We start from the raw sequence: 17,570 nt of genomic DNA on the forward strand, positions 1-17,570 counted from the left end.
GTGGCGCTCGCAGCGCTTCCCGTCTGCATCCCCCGCTCCAGCCCGCCCGGGGCTGCTGAGCCCCCGGCCCGCGCTGCGTCCGGCCCCTGCTCACGGGTCCTTGGCCTTTGCTCGGTGGTGCGTGTGCGCGCAACACGTGTAGGCGCCCTCCTGCTCGGCTGCACCCCGCCAGGTTGGCCGTGGCGCAGATGGGGGCTGGGTGAGCGTCGCCTGCCCCGGAGCCTGCAGCCCTGTGTTTTTTTTTCTCTTCCCCCTCCGCCCAGGGTGAGGGTCCTGCGGCTGCAGCGCGCCGGCTCCTCCCCTCACCATGGCCACGAGGGACCTGGTGGAACCGGAGTGTGGGGGCGCCAACCCCCTTATGAAGCTGGCTGGCCACTTCACGCAGGACAAGGCCCTGCGGCAGGAGGGGCTGCAGCGTCCCTCGGCTTGGCCCCCTGCAGGTCTGGGGCCAGAGGCGGTGAGTACTGGGGCAGGGGTGGAGAATCCCTCGGGCGCCTGGGGTGAGCAGTGTTGGTGCATCCTGGGCAAGGGAGGAAGGGTCTCACCCTGGGAGTGGGAGCGAGGGTCTCCGAGCGCAGAGGAGGCTGGCAGGGCAGGTGGGAGTGGGGAGGCAGTTTTCTTAGTGGAAGAATGGCTGGGAGGAACTGGCCAGGCTGGGGTCATGGTTGGCCTATACATGCTGTAGAGGCTAATTGTGGGGCCACTAGGTAAATGGTGATGGTGGTAGGGGGTGTATGCCCAGAAAGAAGAGTTGTGGTGGCTGGCTGTGTGGGCTGTTGGCCCTGCTGGGTAGGGGGTGTCACAGTGGGGCATGGGCTCATGGTAGTGAGGCGGTGATGCTGGAAGCCAGGTCCCAGAGTTCGGGTGATTGTTTGGTCACTTTCCCCACAGGTGTCCAAGCCTTTGGGAGTGGCCTCTGAAGATGAGGTGAGAACAATTGTATCTTTATCGCCTTTCTCACTGGCATATTTTCTCTGATCCCTCTTCACTCTTTCCATCTCTACTGTCCTTTTTTTTGCTGCTGTTCCTTCTTCTCTTGTATTCTGTTCCAGAGGTTCCTACTGGATGTTCCCCGTCACCCACTCTTGTCTTCTTTCCCTGGCAGCTGGCTGCAGAATTTCTACAGGAACAGAATGCCCCCCTGCTATCCCGTGCTCCCCAGACCTTTAAAATGGATGATCTGCTGGCTGAGATGCAGGAGATCGAGCAGTCAAATTTCCGCCAAGCCCCACAGCGAGGTGAAGTGGTGGGAAAGAAAGGGCTAAGAGCACTGAGGCTTCTTCCACACCTCCACCCTTGCCCCCTTCGCATGAGGTGGTATGTTTTGAGGGGAGCTGAGATAGAAGGCCTGCTTAACTAGGGCAAGGGGTGTCTAAATTAAGTGGTTAGGCTTTCTGTAATCCGCATGGGAGTTGGGCTCTTGGAGCTTGTAACTGAACCCTCCCCATCTCTTGCTTTCCCCAGCTCCAGGTGTGGCAGCCTTGGCGCTCTCTGAGAACTGGGCCCAGGAATTTCTGGTGACTGCAGATACCGCAACTGATGTCTCCCCAGATTACAATGAGGCCGACTGGTCGCAAGAGTTCATTGCAGAGGTGACAGGTGAAGGTTCCTCTTGTGAAGATTGGGTGGGCTGATGTCTGGTAGTATGTCCTCCTCTGTTTACCCATATCGGAGCTGTCTGTTATGTGTGAAATCTGAGTGCATCTGGCAGAGGCAGCAGGCGATAATCAGGGCACTTTGCCCTAGCAGCTTGCTTTGGTGGCAGTGTCACACTGGTACAGTCACAGAGGTGAAATTACTCTGATTTAGGGTCTGACTTTAGGCCCATAGAGGATCACCAGCTCAGCTAGCCTGATCCCAGCATACCATAGGTCACTGGTACCCACACAGTAAACCCCACAACAGAAGTGAGACCAAAGCTTTACAGCTCCCAGGAGGTGTGGGTATTGTGTATTTAGTTACACCACACAAGCAACCATGTGTGGGCTTCCTGTCGTTGTGCAGGAATGGCTGATTTTGATTTAGCTAAAATCTTTGAGTACAGGTTGCAGCTAAAGTAAGATGCACTTCCATTGAAATATGAGTGTCCAGAGATGGAGGTTTGCACCAGTTCAACTAATTTGGTTAAAAAGAATTTAATTTCAACTAGGGATGTTAATGATTAACCGGTAAGACTCACCCTAAGCAGATAAGCCTGGAGCAGCCCCTCCGCCTGCCATGGGCAAGGGCTTGCTCCAGTCCCATGAGGCCGGCTGCAGGGGGCTGGCCCGCCAGCGTGGCTGCTGCAGCCCTCATGTACACCAGGCCTGGCCCAGAGGTGCTGCAAGCAGGGCTCCCACCCGCCCCCTTGCCTGGGGCAGCTCTGGGCTGCAGCGGGCCCAGCCTAGTGTGCAGCACAGCAAGGGTTCTCTAGCTCAGCTGGGGCAGCCCTCCCTTGGTGGTGGTGGGGGAGGTCACTCCAGATGGGCTGGATCCTCCCCATTAAGCCCTCCGCTCCCTCATCGTTTAACCAGTTAACTAATTAAACGTGATTTTACATCCCTAATTTAAACAAGTGCAAGTTTTCCACACAGATCAGGCCAAAGCGCGGCTCTCTGGTGCTCTTTATGGGGGTTAAACTTGGGTCCTGGCCCAGAGGGGAATATTTTTCAGCCATACTGCTAATCTGCGTCTGTGAAGGAATATCTGCGCTTCCATTTCAAAATAAAAGTTGTGGGGTCCGTCCTGTGCCTGGGAACAAACACAGTTAGTGATTTCTGCTTTGAGGGGAATAGGTTCTGCTGCTTGCACCAGCAGGAGACGTGAGGAGAAGGCGATGCAGCCGGTAGAAGGTGTGGCGTGGTCGAGCTCCCCCTACCCGAACCAGCTGAATCACTACACTGAACGGTTGGGCAGCAGTTAAACGGCTTGTGTGCCCCACCCCAGAGATGGCTGCTTTTCATTGCTCAGTGCAGCCATCCATTTTTATTTCACACCCTCGTTTTCCTGCTGTGTACAGCAGCCCCGTTTGCTGCTGTCCATGTGGGATGAGACTGTGTTTTGCAAATGCAAAAGATTTTTTTTTTCTTTTTATAAAAAAGGGAAAATTGGCACTTGGTTTAAAATTATTTCTACCTGCTTAGACTAGTTCAATGGTTCTCAAACTGCGGTCCAGAGACCACCAGTGGTCCGCGTCCACCTTGCAGGTATCCATGGGCTCAGGGATTGCCCCTTCTCCCTTGCAGTGGGGAGCCTGCACTGGTGCTCCAGCTGCCCCCTGCTAGGTTGAAGCACTGTTGCTGGCCCTCTACTGTGGGGGTTGATGGGGTGGGGGGAAGGAGTCCTGAGCTTCAGAGGTTGGATGTAGTGGGGGGAGGAGCTCCTGCTGCTCCCCCTTCTCCCCAGCTAGGGGAGCAACGGTGCTGGAAACCGCTTATGTAAGGCGCTTCCTGCTGTTCTCATTGGCCAGCCAATGGGAGCAGCTGTGTGTGGGGGGTGGTTCTTGGGAGTAGTTCCTGGGAGTGTGGGGAGGCGCAGCGTCAAGAAAAGTCCTCTGTCCCTCCCAGCCCAGACCCTTTGCCAACATTACTTTCATGTGCCCCTCCCATGCCCAGAGCTCCACCCCCAGCTTGCTCTTGTGCCCGCCCTCCCTCCCACTCAGACCTTGTACCCTCATTCCCTCTTGCCCAGACCCTGCACCCATCCCTCTACTGCTCCCCAGCAGCTGCCTCCCATACACTTATCCCCTCATTTTTGGCCCCACTTCAGAGTCTAGGGCTGCCCACAAAATACGGTAGCTCCAGGACCCCAGCCCTATGGGAATCCCTGAACCACAGTCCACCCTTCCCCTCTTCCTCCCATGGGGCTGAAGCGTCTCAGTTGGGGGCAAAATGGAGAAGAAATGTTAATGTTACAATTTGGACAGCAAATCAACTCTAAGTTGGACAGACCTCAAGCTGACATTTGTGAGCAGTGTTCTGTTTTATCTTCTTGTTCCTCACTCTTCTCCCACCACCCAATCTCCTGCACAGACCCCCTATCTGTGTCTCCTGCCAAATGGGCAGAAGAATACTTGGAGCAGTCCGAGGAGAAGCTATGGCTAGGGGAAACAGAAGATCAGTCACTGGCAGATAAGTGGTGAGTTTCTGCCTCTGGGCTTGTACATTGCTGTCTCGCGGTAGGTCTGTGGGCACCTATGCCCCAGAACAATTAACAAACTTTCCCCTGAAGAAGCGGGGTTTGCCCAAGAAAGTTGATGACCTAATAAGTGTGTTAGACTCTAAGGTGCTTCAGGGCTGCTTGTGATTAGCAAACTTCAGAAAGTCCTGTAAGCGCTCAGCCCAGTGGTTGTGCTCAAGGGTTGCTTATTGCATCGGGGCCATTCAGTAATCTGCCTGAAAACAATGGTAATGGTAGCGGCTGCCTTACAACGTTAAACCCAGTGGTTGGAGCACTTGCCTGGGGATGTGGATGCCAGTATAATTCTTCCCCTTGCCAGAGTAGGGAGAACAGATTTGCACAGGGGTCTCCCACCTCTTATGTGAGTGTTCTAACCACTCGGCTGTGGCAGCAGTTCTCAGCCAGGGGGTCCTAGGCCCTCTGTAGGGCTGTAAGGAGGTCTCGGGGTCTGCCATTCATGTCTGGCATTAGGCTCAGGACAAAGAGCCAAAGCCCCAAGCTTTGGCATCTGGGGTTGAAGCTGATGCTGCAGAAATTTAGATTTGTGGGACATCCTGTGGCCAGGAGCCCCAGACAGTTGTCCCAGTTGCTGCACCCCTCTTGCTGGCCCTGGCTTTGCTGTGCAGCAAAGTTGTTGTTTCATGGGTGCCTCTGGAGCTTTTATAAATAATTGTAAAGGTTCATGGGAGCTATGGGTCTGGACTCAGGATCTCTTGCCTTGCAGGTGAGCGCCCTAACTATCAGGCTACAAAGTCCTCTCTCCATCTGGCTCAGTGACTCTCTTTAAAGTACTTATTCACATTGGAATAGCTCCAGTGGGAGGGGCTCCTGGAGCCCTGTCTGCCTGAGTCAGGGGTGGAGGTTGGGGGAAGGATTTAAATAAATATAAATATATGGTGATGCACATCTCCTGGAACTGGAAGGGACCTCTGGTGGTCATCAAGTCTAGTCCCCTGCCCTCTTGGCAGGTCCAACCACCATCCCTGACATGTGGCTTCCCCCCCATATTTGCCACAAACCTCTTGGCCCTTCTCAAGGATTGAACTTAGAACCCTGTGTTTAACCAGGCCCATGGTCAAACCACTGAGCCATCCCTTTCCCCCCTGTTTGAATAGGGAGGGAATTGAATTGAATTTGGTCTTCCACATCCCAGGGCAGTGCTCTGACCACTGGAGTTAAAAGCTGGGTACCACAACTGCCTTGTCCTTTGGCAGTTTTGCATGCAGGTAGCCACCTGCCTAATTCAGGGATGACACATTGGGAGGAGGGGAGCACAAAGGGTCACATGCCCTGACACTGTCTGTGGGGTTGGGTGGGGGGAAGGTGGAGATTCCACCTTGGCATCACATCAACTATGCTCTGGTCATTTCATACAGAAGCTGCTGTAAATGATGGTTTACAAACCACGGTTTGTCATTCTGAAATTTCACAGAGGAAGTTACTCTGATGGGTAGTTATCTTTGCTGCTGAAGAAAGGTGCACTTCATCTTTAATCTAAATGTACCTAGCTTCATTTTCCAACAGGTGCATTTTGTTTTGCCTTTGGCTAGATTAAAGAACTCTCCCACTAGATACTTTCTTCTTGTGTAGCTACTTGTAGACCATGACTGAGTTACCTGTTAATCTTCTCTTTAAGAAGCTAAATAGTCACTTAAATCAGTGGGAAGGTGGTTTTCCAGATATTGCATCTTTTTGTGGCTCTCTCTTTTGAACACTTATGTTTTTCAATATCCTCTTTCAAATGTAGACCCCAGGACAGGACACTTCCAGCAATCGCTTATCCAGTGTATGTTACCCCTCCTACATCTGTTTGCCGTTCCCATGTTTATATGTCCATGGGTTGCATTTGCCCTCTTATCCAAGTTGCACACTAGGAGTACCTGTTCAGGTGGTTAACCACCTTGAGCCTACATCTTTTCCAGAGTCACCGATTTCCAGGTTGCAGCTCCCATCTTCTAGGTGTAACCTGTGTTCTTTACTGTAGATGTCTGACCATGATTTTTTTGCAGTATTAAATCACGTGTTTGAATGCATTCATCTTAACAAGCAATCCAAATGGCTCTGCATAATTGGTTTGTACTATTAATTCACTTCCCCAATTTGTATGTCATCTGCCACAGTTAACCCAGCAATGACTACCTCCTAGGCATCCTTCAGCCTGCGTAGACTATGGATCGCGCCCTTTGTAACTCCATTTAAGATGGTCATTGTTAGCCGATGGCCAGGGATGTTTGGTGAGGTGCCAGCTATGCCCGTTTTATACCATCCGTGACTTTAACCGCTAGGACTCACTGTCCCTTCGTGGTGGGCAGCCTGGGCCAGGCTGACGGATGTCCCAAGGTCCTAAACACCCGTGACTTTAACTGCTAGAGCTCAGAGCCCCTTCGCAGTGGGCAGTCAGGATTGACTGACAGGTGCCCCAAGGGTTTGCCCCGTGGAGGCGGCACAGCTCAACTCTAGGCTCTTAGTACTCTCACCTAATGGCCAGGCTTTATAGCCAAAACGGCTGAGGTTCTTTAATTGTGTTGGCTGCTTTACAGTAACCCAGAGAAACTAGTCAGGCTTATGCACAAACGGTTACCAAAATTTATTAAACTAGATTCTAATCATGTGGTTACAAAATTGCTAGTGTCTGCTTATTTAAATGTATAGATGTTACACACACAAACAAGTTACAAAACTGAAGCCACGATCCCAAAGAAAGACAACAAAGCATAGAGCTCTATTTCAAAATATGTGTACACTAAAGATAGATCAGGTGTGGGTGCTTCTCACCCTCCTTGCATCTCTCGATTCCAGCGGTGCCAAGCCAGGATCGGTCACTCAGTTCCGCAGAAGGACGAATAAGGGACAAGGCTTAGGGACCCTTTTAGCTGCAGAAGCCTTGGGAGGCTGTCACTTATCTGACCAGCAGATAGATAGTGAAAAGCACTCAAAAATCATGGTGCTGTAGGTCCCATACTTATACCTCTGTACTCCTTTATTCTCTTTCTCCTTTCTTATGCCAAATTGGGGCTGGTCTGTCTGGGTGACGCCAGCTCTTGCAAGAGCAGTTTACACTTGCAAGGGAGAGAAACAATAAGTTTTGACTACTGGACATTCCTTTTATTAGGGTAAATATCTTTCCCGTCTGGAATGTAAGTGTGTGCATCATGTCATCAGTAGGGGCTAAGAGCCATGTCTGTCACAGCTCCTCTGCCTGCTGTGAGCCTAATCGTTGTATATGTTCCCAGAGGCACATTGTAGCAGCACACCTGTGCTTTCTCGCAGCTTCAAAGGCTGTGCTGGAATTTACGTTAAATGCCCTGTTGTTTTGGCTCCCTTGTTTTCCCAGCAATGCTGGTCTGAGAGGGGGCTGTCTGTCTGGCTACAGTCATTTGCAGTGTTGACTGTGACTGTGGAGGCCCACATGAGAGTGACAGTCCTTGCTACATATGTAGTGGTTGGTCCTTGGTGTCCTTTCTACGGGCTCACTTCTCCTCTGCCAGCTGTCTGATCTTCATCTCGCCCTTCTTAAGACCCTTGTGTAGTTCTTGCTTCCAGCTGCTACGGTCATCTACCAGCTCTTCCCAACTATCTGGATCGATGTCTACCTCCTTGAAGTCCCTCTTACAGATGTCTTTGTAGCGCAATTTGGGGGCGTCCGGGAGGTCTTTTGCCAGAGACTAGCTTGCCGTACAGGATGTCTTTTGGGATCCTTCCATCATTCATCCTGTGGATGTGGCCAAGCCAGCGGAGCCGCCGTTGCCTGAGGAGGGTGTGCATGGTTGGAATTCCAGCTTGCTCGAGGATGGGGTTGTTGGGCACTCTGTCCTTCCATGATATCCCAAGAATGCACCTGAGGCAGTGCAAGTGGAAGACGTTCAGCCTCTTTTCCTGGCGGGCGTCCATGGTCCAAGACTCGCTGCTGTAGAGGAGGGTGCTGAGGATGCAGGCTCTGTAGACTTGCATTTTGGTGTGAGTGTACAGCTTGTTGTTGTTCCATACTCTCTTGCTAAGTCTGGACAGAGTTATGGCTGCTTTTCCAATCCTCCTGTTTAGCTCAGACTCCAGCAACAGGGTGTTGGTGATGGTGGACCCGAGGTAAGTAAACTCATGGACGACCTCTAGCGTGTAATCATCAGTGCTGATTGATGGAGGTTCAGCAATGTCCTGACCAAGTACGTTTGTCTTCTCTAGGCTGATGGAACGCCCAAAGTCCTTGCACGCTTTAGAGAACTGATCCAGCAGTTTTTGAAGCTGGTCTTCTGTGTGTCACTGCAGCAGCGTCGTCTGTGAACAGCACATCTCTAATGAGCACTTCCCGCACCTTAGACTTAGCCTTCAGCCTTGCAAGATTAAAGAGTTTCCTGTCAGATCTTGTGTGCAAAAAGATGCCCTCTGTTGAGGACCCAAAGGCCACGCTTCAGGGGGAGTACGAAGAAGACCTCGAACAATGTCGGAGCAAGGACACATCCTCGTTTGACGCCACTCCTGATGCTGAAGGCATCCGATGATGTGCCGTCATATTGGATGGTTTCTCTCGTGTCTTTGTGGAAAGCCTGGATCATCTTGAGTAGCCCTGGTGGACAACCTATCTTGTGGAGCAATTTAAACAGTCCATCCCTACTGACCGAGTCAAAAGCCTTGGTCAGGTCGATGAAGGTGATACAGAGTGGCTTTCTCTGCTCCCTGCATTTCTCCTGCAGCTGCCTCAGGGAGAAGACCATGTCAATGGTAGATCTCTTGGCACCGAATCCGCACTGGGATTCACTATACACCTTCTCAGCAAGCTTCTGGAGTCTACCGAGGATGACACGAGTGAACAATTTACCAGTGATACTTAGGAGGGAGATTCCACGGTAATTGTTGCAGTCACTTCTGTCTCCTTTGTTCTTATACAAGGTTACAATGCTGGCGTCCCGCATATCCTGTGGAACCTCACCCTCTCTCCAGCACAGGCACAGCAGCTCATGTAGGGGTTCCAGGAGTGTGTCCAAGGCACGCTTGATTACCTCTGGTGGTACACCATCCTGGCCTGGGGCCTTTCGTACTGCAGTGCTGTCAGTAGCTTTCTTCAATTCGACCACACTTGGTTCCTGGTCCAGCTCGTCCATGACTAACAGGAGCTCGACAGCTTTGAGGGCTGTATCAACCACAGTGTTCTCGCATGAGTACAGCTCAGAGTAGTGCTCGACCCAGCCCTCCATCCGTTTGGCTTTGTCAGTGATGACTTCACCAGATTTGGATTTCAGAAGTGCCGTTTTGTTCTGGATGGGTCCCATTGCCTTCTTTATGCCCTCATACACTCCCCTGAGATGACCAGAGTCAGCACAGGTCTGGATACTGCTGCATAGCTTAAGCCAGTAGCTGTTGGCACAGCGCCTGGCTATCTGCTCTACTATTTTTCTGGCTATTCTGGGTGCTTGCTGGGTACTCTGACTCGGTGAGCGTTTATACTCCAGGAGTGCAGCGCGCTTCTTTTCGATGACTGGAATCATCTCAGCGGAGTTAGCTTCGAACCAGTCGTTTGTGTTTCCAGCTCTTCTTCCAAACGCCGACAAGGCCGTAATGTAGATTGTATCCCTCACATGCTGCCATCTGGATGTTGCATCAGCACCCCCAGGGCTGCTGTGCAGATTCTCCTCAAGGGTCACTCTGAACATTTCAGCTTTTTCCGCATTTGCCGTCTTTCTGGCATCAGTGCGGGGCCTTCCAGTTGGTTTAGAATGGTGCAGCTTCTTGGGCCTCAGCTTGAACTTGGAGCAGACAAGCGAATGATCTGTATTGCAGTCGGCACTATGATAGCTGCGTGTCAGGAGGACATTTTTGAGGTTGTTGCGTCTGGTGATGACCAAGTCTAATTGGTGCCAGTGCTTGGAGTGTGGGTGTCTCCATGACACTCTGTGCTGTGGCTTGATTTGGAAAAATGTGTTTGATGCACAGATTGTGGTACGTGCAAAGTTCGAGGAGACGCTGTCCGTTGTCATTCATTTTTCCCACACTGAAGTGACTTAGACAAGAGGGCCATGAGTCACGATTGGCTCCAACTCTTGCATTGAAGTCACGCAAAAGTTACAATTGGTCACAAGCAGGTATTTGCACTATGACGGCACTGAGCTCATCATAGAACTTGTCCTTTGCTTCTGGTGTGGTGTTCAGGGTTGGAGCGTAAGCGCTGATCAGGTGGACGGGACCGGCGCAGGTTTGAAGTTTGACCTGAAGGAGTCTTTCTGATCCGCCCGTGACTAGCTCCACCACTTGCAGAAGGGTGTTTCTGATGGCAAAGCCAACAGTGTGTTCCCTGGGTTCCTCTTGGGCTTTGCCCTGCCAGAAAAAGGTGTAGTCCTTTTCCTTTAGGGATCCCGAACCTGCGAGTCACGTTTCCTGCAAAGTGGCAATGTCAACTTGGAGCCTCTTCAGTTCCTCGTTGATGACAGCAGTCTTTCGGGTGTCACTGATGTCCTGAAGATCTTCAGTCAAACCGGTCAACATGGTCTGTACATTCCAACAAGCAAGCTTGAAATTTTGATTTCCTTTTTTTAATAGTTTTCTTACTGGTTTGTCTGGTGCTTATTTCAGTCACTTGTCAGGTTTGGGAACCTTAAGCCTCATGCACCCAGTAAGGCAAGTGAACTGTGGTGAGACAGTACCCTACTGGCTGGGGGTTGCCCAGCTTAAGGCGGGTGGTGACTGTCCAATGAGATGCGATGATCTCTCCCACTGTCAGAAGCAACCCCTGGAGCACGTTCTCTACGGCAGTTGAGCAAGAGCTTATAACTGGTATCTGTTGCCTCCCATGTTGGTTCAGCGCTGTTAGGCAATGCTGGAGTACCTCTCCAGGCACAAGCCTGGGCAATTTTTATGGAGACCCTGGGCTGCCCAGACACCAGGCCCCCACTCTTGGCTTTACTGGTATAGTCCAAAGGAAAGGATAATTTCTACGTTTGGTACCAGCTCAGCTGCAGAAGTTGCCGGGACAGTGCCAGAAGTTGACACAGAACCGCTGTAGGACTCCCTTCCGGATTTTCTGTCAGGGTTTGCTCCCTTAGCCTTACTCCTTCCCAGGATAACCCACAAGGCAGTGGGGCATCTTCCTCCCCCTTCACAGGAGTTGTCGATTTGCAGCACCACACCTCCTGGTTCGCCGTTGAGACTGTGCATTCGAAGGGAGAAGGAACAAGTCCCTTCAGAAGGTCGGTATGTGAGACAGACCAGACCCCCCTCACTGTGTTTCGCTTGCAAGCTGACGCAGTTGCCTGGGGGATGGCGTCGCTGTAATGCACAACAGCTGCTAGGAGCCAACAGTGAGAGTCGAGTGGTGGGTGAGGACCAGTGCTTCCGTCCGCCTGAAAAGGCGCAGCTGCCAGAGAGTCAATGGTACTACCTCTACCCCAGACACCCCATGTCCTCCAGCAATGACTACCAGATTGGTAGTGAAGATATTGAATAGTGTTGGGTTAAGAACAGGCCATATGGGTTCTTCAGCACTGGGGACCATAGAGTGGCCGTGGGAAGAGAGAGAGGGCAAACTGTGAATAAACATGGAACTCACTGCTGCTAAGTTTCAGATCAGACTTTGTAGGGCCACTGGATGATCAAGATGAAAAACACCACAAAAGAATGATCAGGCAATTTCAGAGAAACTGAATTAATTCTTTGTGTTAGTGTTTGTGTTTACAGATGTGAGGGGAGATTCCCATACCTCAGCCATTCTTTTTCGGTGGCATGTCTCAGGAACTGTCCCAGACTGAGGTGTTATGAGAGGTGGTTTTGGAACAATTGATAAATTGAACAGTAAAAGGTCACCAGGACTTCAGGGAACTTGCCAAGAGTTCCGCAATCTCACATTTGAGTTCCTTCAGAATACACGCTGTAGTCTATAACTATCATTTACATCTGCTTCTGTAGCGCATAGCTAATGTGATGCCGGTTTTTAAAAAGGACTCCAGAGGGGACCCCAGAAATTACAGGCCAATAAGCCTGACTTTGGTACAGGCAAATTAGTTGAAACTATAGTAAAGAACGAAGTTGTGAGACAAACAGAGGAACATAATATGATAGGGGAAGAGTCAATGTAGTTTTTGTAGAGGGAAATAATGCCTCACCAATCTACTAGAATTCTTTGAGGAGGTTAACAAGCATGTGGATGGGGGAACCAGTAGTTACAGTGTACATAGATTTTTCAGAAAGCCTTTGACAAGGTTCCTCATCAAAGGCTCTTATGCAGTATAAGCTGTCATGGGATAAGAGAGAAGATCTGCTCATGGATTTGGTAGTAAGTTAAAGGGTAGGAAACAAAGGATAGGAATAAATGTTCTATTGTCAGAATGGAGAGTGGTGTCCTGCAGGCGTCCGTGTTGGGACCAATCCTGTTCAATGTATTCATAAACGATCTGGAGAAAAGGGTAAACAGTGAAGTGGCAAAACTACTCAGTCCCAGGCAGCTTGCGAGAGCTATAAAAGGATCTCTTAGAACTGGGTGACTGATCGACAAAATGGCTGATGAAATGCAGTGTTGAGAAATGCAAAGTAATGCATTATGGAAAGCCTAATCCCAACTATACCTATCAAATAATGGGTTCCAAATTAGCTGTTACCTTTCAAGAAAGAGATCTTGGAGTCATTATGGATAGTTCTCTGAAAACATCCACTCAACAGTCAGCGGTAGTCAGAGCTAACAGAATGGTGTGACTCATTAAGAAAGGGATATGTTAGGGGCAATATATTTTCTCTACAGAAATGTATGGTACACCCACATGTTGAATTCTGTGTGCAGATGTTGTCATCCCATCTCAAAAAAGATACAGTAAACTCTTTCATATCCTGCATTCTATCATCTGGAACTCTCAAATAACCAGCATTTTAACCAGAAGTAAATTTTAGTTACATTTTCCATAAGTACAGTATAGTGAAAAAAAATACAAATAAATACAGCATAAGTTTACAATGTTCAATACTACTGTTGTTGGTACATAAAGTACTCTGCATACGTTTGTTTGTTAATATCTAACCTTGGTTTTCTTTAGTGCTATGCATTGCTAGGTACCCCTCTGTATTATCCACAATATTTGAATATTTGTCAATCTCCCACTCCCAGGGCTGCCAGAAATGAAAGTCTACTGTATATTGGAATTGGGGGAAAAAGTTCAGAAGCGGACAAATATAAAAAATATTAGTGGCATGGAACAGCTTCCATAGCAGGAGAGTTTAACAAAGACTGAGACTTTTCATCTTGGTAAAGAAACAACTTAATGGGAGGTGTAATAGAGATCTATGAAATCATGAGTGGTGGAGAAAAAGTAAATATGTGCTCTTTACTCCTTTGTATAACACAGGGACTAGGGTTCACTCAATGAAATTAGTAGGCAGAAGTTTTAAAACAAAAGGAAGTATTTTTTCACATTGCACAGTCAACCTGTGGAACTCCCTGCCACAGGGAGTTGTGAAGACCTGGATTATAGCAACATTCAAAAAAGAACTGGATAAGTTCATGGAGGATAGGTCTGTCAGCGTCCATTAGTCAGAATGGGCAGGGACGGTGTCTCTAGCCTCTGTTTGCCAGAAGCTGGGAATGGGTGACTGGGTGGGTCATTTGATTTGCTGTTTTGTTCGTTTCCTTTGGGGCATGTGGCACTGGCCACTGTCAGAAGACAGGACACTGGGCTGTATGGGCCTTTGGTCTGACCTAGTCTGGCTGTTCTTATGTTTGTATCTCTGGTTTACAGGTATGAAGAATATCAGCCTGAGGATGATATTAAGATAACCGCCAATGATTTCCTTTCTAAAGTGGATGACCCCAAACTCAACAACTCTGAGGTGAGGAATGCCAAGGAGCCCCACCAAGGTGTGTGTGGATGTCCTGCCATTCTGCATATCCCCTCTTTTCTTCCTCATGTTTTGGGGGTTGAGCCCTGCAACCCCCAGGATCATGTCTTCTACGAGACAACATGGGTGAAACGGCAATATTTTATCTGCTCTCCCCTCTGGGTCAGATCGGCCTAGGAAATAGGGATATGTGTGGATGGGGAGTCGGGTGGGGGCTATTGGTGAAGGTTTCTTCCCACATGTCATTTCTTTGCCACAGTTCCTAAAGTTTGTCCGCCAGATCGGAGACGGGAGGGTGTCGATCGAGGCTAATCAGGTGACCCTGACCCCCAGAGACCAGGATCAGGCAGAGCAGTGGGCAGCTGAGTTTATACAGCAGCAGGTAGGACCCCAGCTGCTCACAGGTGTGCAGACTTCCTTGCAGCACTGTCCAGTTTGCGGGAGGGAGAGGACAGCAGGGGGGTGAACTTTCTCCCAGCCATGCCCTGTTCACACTCAGTCAAGGGTGACGTGAGGCTCCGTGAGGATGAGCATCTCCAAAGCTGTGCCTAGCCAGGTGCAGAGATGGCATCTGGTAGTATGAACTTCCTTGTGGTGATGTCTTGGCAGGTGGGAGAATCCAGAATGTGGCTGCTGCAGCCACACACCATACCACAGAAACACTAACCCAGGAACCTATCCCTGCAACAGACCCCCTTGCCAGCTCCGTCCACACAACGATAGAATTGATACTATCACTGGACTTAGCCACACCATCAGCGAATCATACACCTGTGTATCCACTAATGTGATACATGACATCAGGCGCCGGCAGTGCCCCTCTGCCATGCACTTTGGACAAACCAGACAGTTTCTGCACCTATGCATGAATGGACATAAATCTGACGTCGGGAACTGGAATACACGCAAACTTACAGGGGAATACTTTAACCTTCCTGGACGTTCAGTAATGAATTTAAAAGTAGCTGCTATTCTTGTGGTAAAACTCTTTTATAGATTACAGGGAGAGACATCTGGACTGGAATTCATTTACAAATATGATACAGTTAACTTTGGCCTGAACAGAAATCTCAACTTAATTATTTTCTGCATTACAAGGGCGCTTCCCCCACCTCCTGATAGTCACAGGAATGGGACACACTCTACTTAATTTGCTCCATCAGCTGGTCCTACTAGTGACGGGACAAGTAACCCTTTTTTCCTTCCTTCCTTCCCCAGCTATATAAATCCTGGATTTTGTTTTCCACTCCATTCATCTGAAGAATTGGGTTTAGCCCTGGGAAGCTCATGACCTAATAACTGTGTTAGTCTGCAGGGTGACACAGGACTGCTTGTTGTTTGTGCAGTTAGTGTTTTCTTACGGAGAGCGAGACAGAGTGGTTCTTACAGCACGTCCTGCTGGCGGGAGAGGTGCATTGCATTGCTTTGTAATCTTGCAATCTTAAGGTACTCTGCTTTATTTCCTCCCCTTTAGGGAGTGTCAGATGCCTGGGTGGATCAGTTCACCCGAACTGGGAATGTGTCGACTCTGGATACAGAATTTGAGCAGGCCAAGACTGCTGTGGAGGTAAAACCAACAGGGAGAGGTTGGGATATGAAAGGTGCTTTGGGACCCCAGAACTGGCTGAGTCTCCTTCCTGTGCTGTGTGGAGGAGAAAAGAGACGAGAAGTGCAGAGCCCGAGAGGAGAAATCTCCAAGGAACGTGTCGTGGGGAGGTCAACAAAGCACTATCTTTTAACCTCTCCCTCCTTCTCTCTTCAGTCAGATGTGGATTTCTGGGACAAGCTGCAGGCAGAGTGGGAGGAGATGGCCAAACGAGATGCAGAGGCTCACCCCTGGCTCTCCGATTACGAGGAACTCAGCACCTCCTCCTACGACAAGGTAATGGGAAAACAGTGAATGCAGGTGCTAGTGCAGGGTTTGGCAACCTTTCCAAAGCAAAGAGCCCAACGACATCAAAATTCAGAATAAATGGTCAGCGAAGAGCCAGTATAAGGATGTCCATTTGCATGACTGAAAATATGCAGCTTAATATTATTGATGATTGACATGTTGATTAATAAGCTTGCATGAAATATTGTATTCATAGGCTTTATTTAATGAGACTTCTGCTGCTGCATCTTTTTGCACACTTGTTTGACATTTGTTATAAGTGATCAAATTCAGCATCATGCGCATTCATGCTGTCATGCGTCAGTCTGGAGCACAAGTTATTTTTGATGTGATTCAGGTGAGAGAAGGCCTGCTTTCTCTCACACAGGTTGAACCACATATTGAAAGGAAGACCAAGGGCTGGGTGGGTGGGGGTGTGTGTGTGTGTGTGAGAGAGAGAGAGAGAGAGAGAGAGAGAGAGAGAGAGACACAGACAGAGCGAGTTCACAGAACCAGATTATTATCATGCTCCAATTTCTTCATGTCAACCCATTTGCGCAGTTTTGCCAGTTCTGCTGTTGTCGAGCAAGGCACCCTAAATCAGAATTCAACTTAATGATATTTTTCAACCCAGATAACTGACTGCTTGAAGTCTGCTGTTTTCATTTCCAAATCGCTGGCAGAGATGCCTGGATTGACTGTCAAATCAGGTCCAGAAATGGATGCTTTATATGGACAAATCATAAACTTAAACAGAGCGCTGTGTTTACAAAAGTTAACAAAACGAGACTTGAACGCCATCAAGCACTCAAACTCATCACACTGTTGCAAATCAAGGCTTTGGATTTGGGGTCTCTCTTTGATACAAATCGCAAAACACTTGTAATCTTTCAAAATGTGCCAGTCTGCCAGTCACAGTATCTTTGAAGACAGTCCTTTTTGACTCACATCCAAACACTGCCTGCTACAGAGTCAGGACTGTATTCCCTTGCCCTTGTAGCTTGAGTCAACTCAGTCAAATTACCAGTAATGTGAGCAAAGTAGTAAAACTTAAGCAACCAGTCAGTTCGAAAGCTTGGCGTGTTTGATGCTCATATATCCAAAAATGATTATAATCTCATTAACACCAGCAGCAGAACAAGACAAAACTTTACCACAGCCAGCCAACATTATTCGCAGTCTACTTCCTCAGTCCCTGACTGAAAATGACAGTGATTAAGGGCTTGGGCAAGAATCCACTTGACAGTACGACTGAATGGTCCCATTACATTTCTGAGGTTGTGTGCAGTCTTGTGGAACCCAATTGCCTGATGCACAATGCAGTGAAAGTTCTAAAGGGGTGGTTCAGTTGTTCTGACCAAAGAGTAAGGAATCCCTGGTATTTGCCGACCAGACGAGGTGTATTGTCCATGCACACAGGCCCAAAATTATCCAGTGGTATTTCTTATTCGCTGACACAGTTTATCACAGTTTTAAGGATGTCTTTGCCCTGGTTTGAGTCTTCCCCCTCCCCTGCCCCAGCTAATATTGCAATCATTTCTTCATTCACAGCATTTACACAAATACGTTGTCCCAAAATATACAACTGATTAACATCACATGTCAGTTGTCTCATCCAAAGCAAACAAAAAATACGGAGCTGACTCAGTTTTTGCATTTGTTGCTTTGATTTGATTTGATGGGCCATTTCCACAGCTCTGTCATGAACAGATTTTGCCAGTAAGGGCAGGTG

General features: G+C 49.0%; 1 protein-coding gene across 2 annotated transcripts in view; it reads left to right on the top strand.

Annotated features, from left to right (window-relative positions):
* PEX5 (peroxisomal biogenesis factor 5) overlaps positions 1-17,570 on the top strand; it is a 28,399-nt gene that overhangs the window by 3,061 nt on the left and 7,768 nt on the right. Inside the window, exons 2-10 of one of the 2 annotated variants that reach the window (XM_075001772.1) lie at positions 264-457; positions 892-927; positions 1,106-1,238; positions 1,465-1,599; positions 4,011-4,116; positions 13,866-13,956; positions 14,225-14,347; positions 15,440-15,532; positions 15,728-15,847. In XM_075001772.1, the coding sequence (XP_074857873.1) occupies positions 308-457; positions 892-927; positions 1,106-1,238; positions 1,465-1,599; positions 4,011-4,116; positions 13,866-13,956; positions 14,225-14,347; positions 15,440-15,532; positions 15,728-15,847 (987 nt within the window). In that variant the 5' untranslated portion in view covers positions 264-307. The remainder of the gene's footprint in view (positions 1-263; positions 458-891; positions 928-1,105; positions 1,239-1,464; positions 1,600-4,010; positions 4,117-13,865; positions 13,957-14,224; positions 14,348-15,439; positions 15,533-15,727; positions 15,848-17,570) is intronic. The other variant, XM_075001777.1, reaches the window with a different exon arrangement.

Source organism: Carettochelys insculpta, chromosome 1, assembly GCF_033958435.1.
Source record: "Carettochelys insculpta isolate YL-2023 chromosome 1, ASM3395843v1, whole genome shotgun sequence".
Lineage (NCBI taxonomy): Eukaryota > Metazoa > Chordata > Testudines > Carettochelyidae > Carettochelys > Carettochelys insculpta.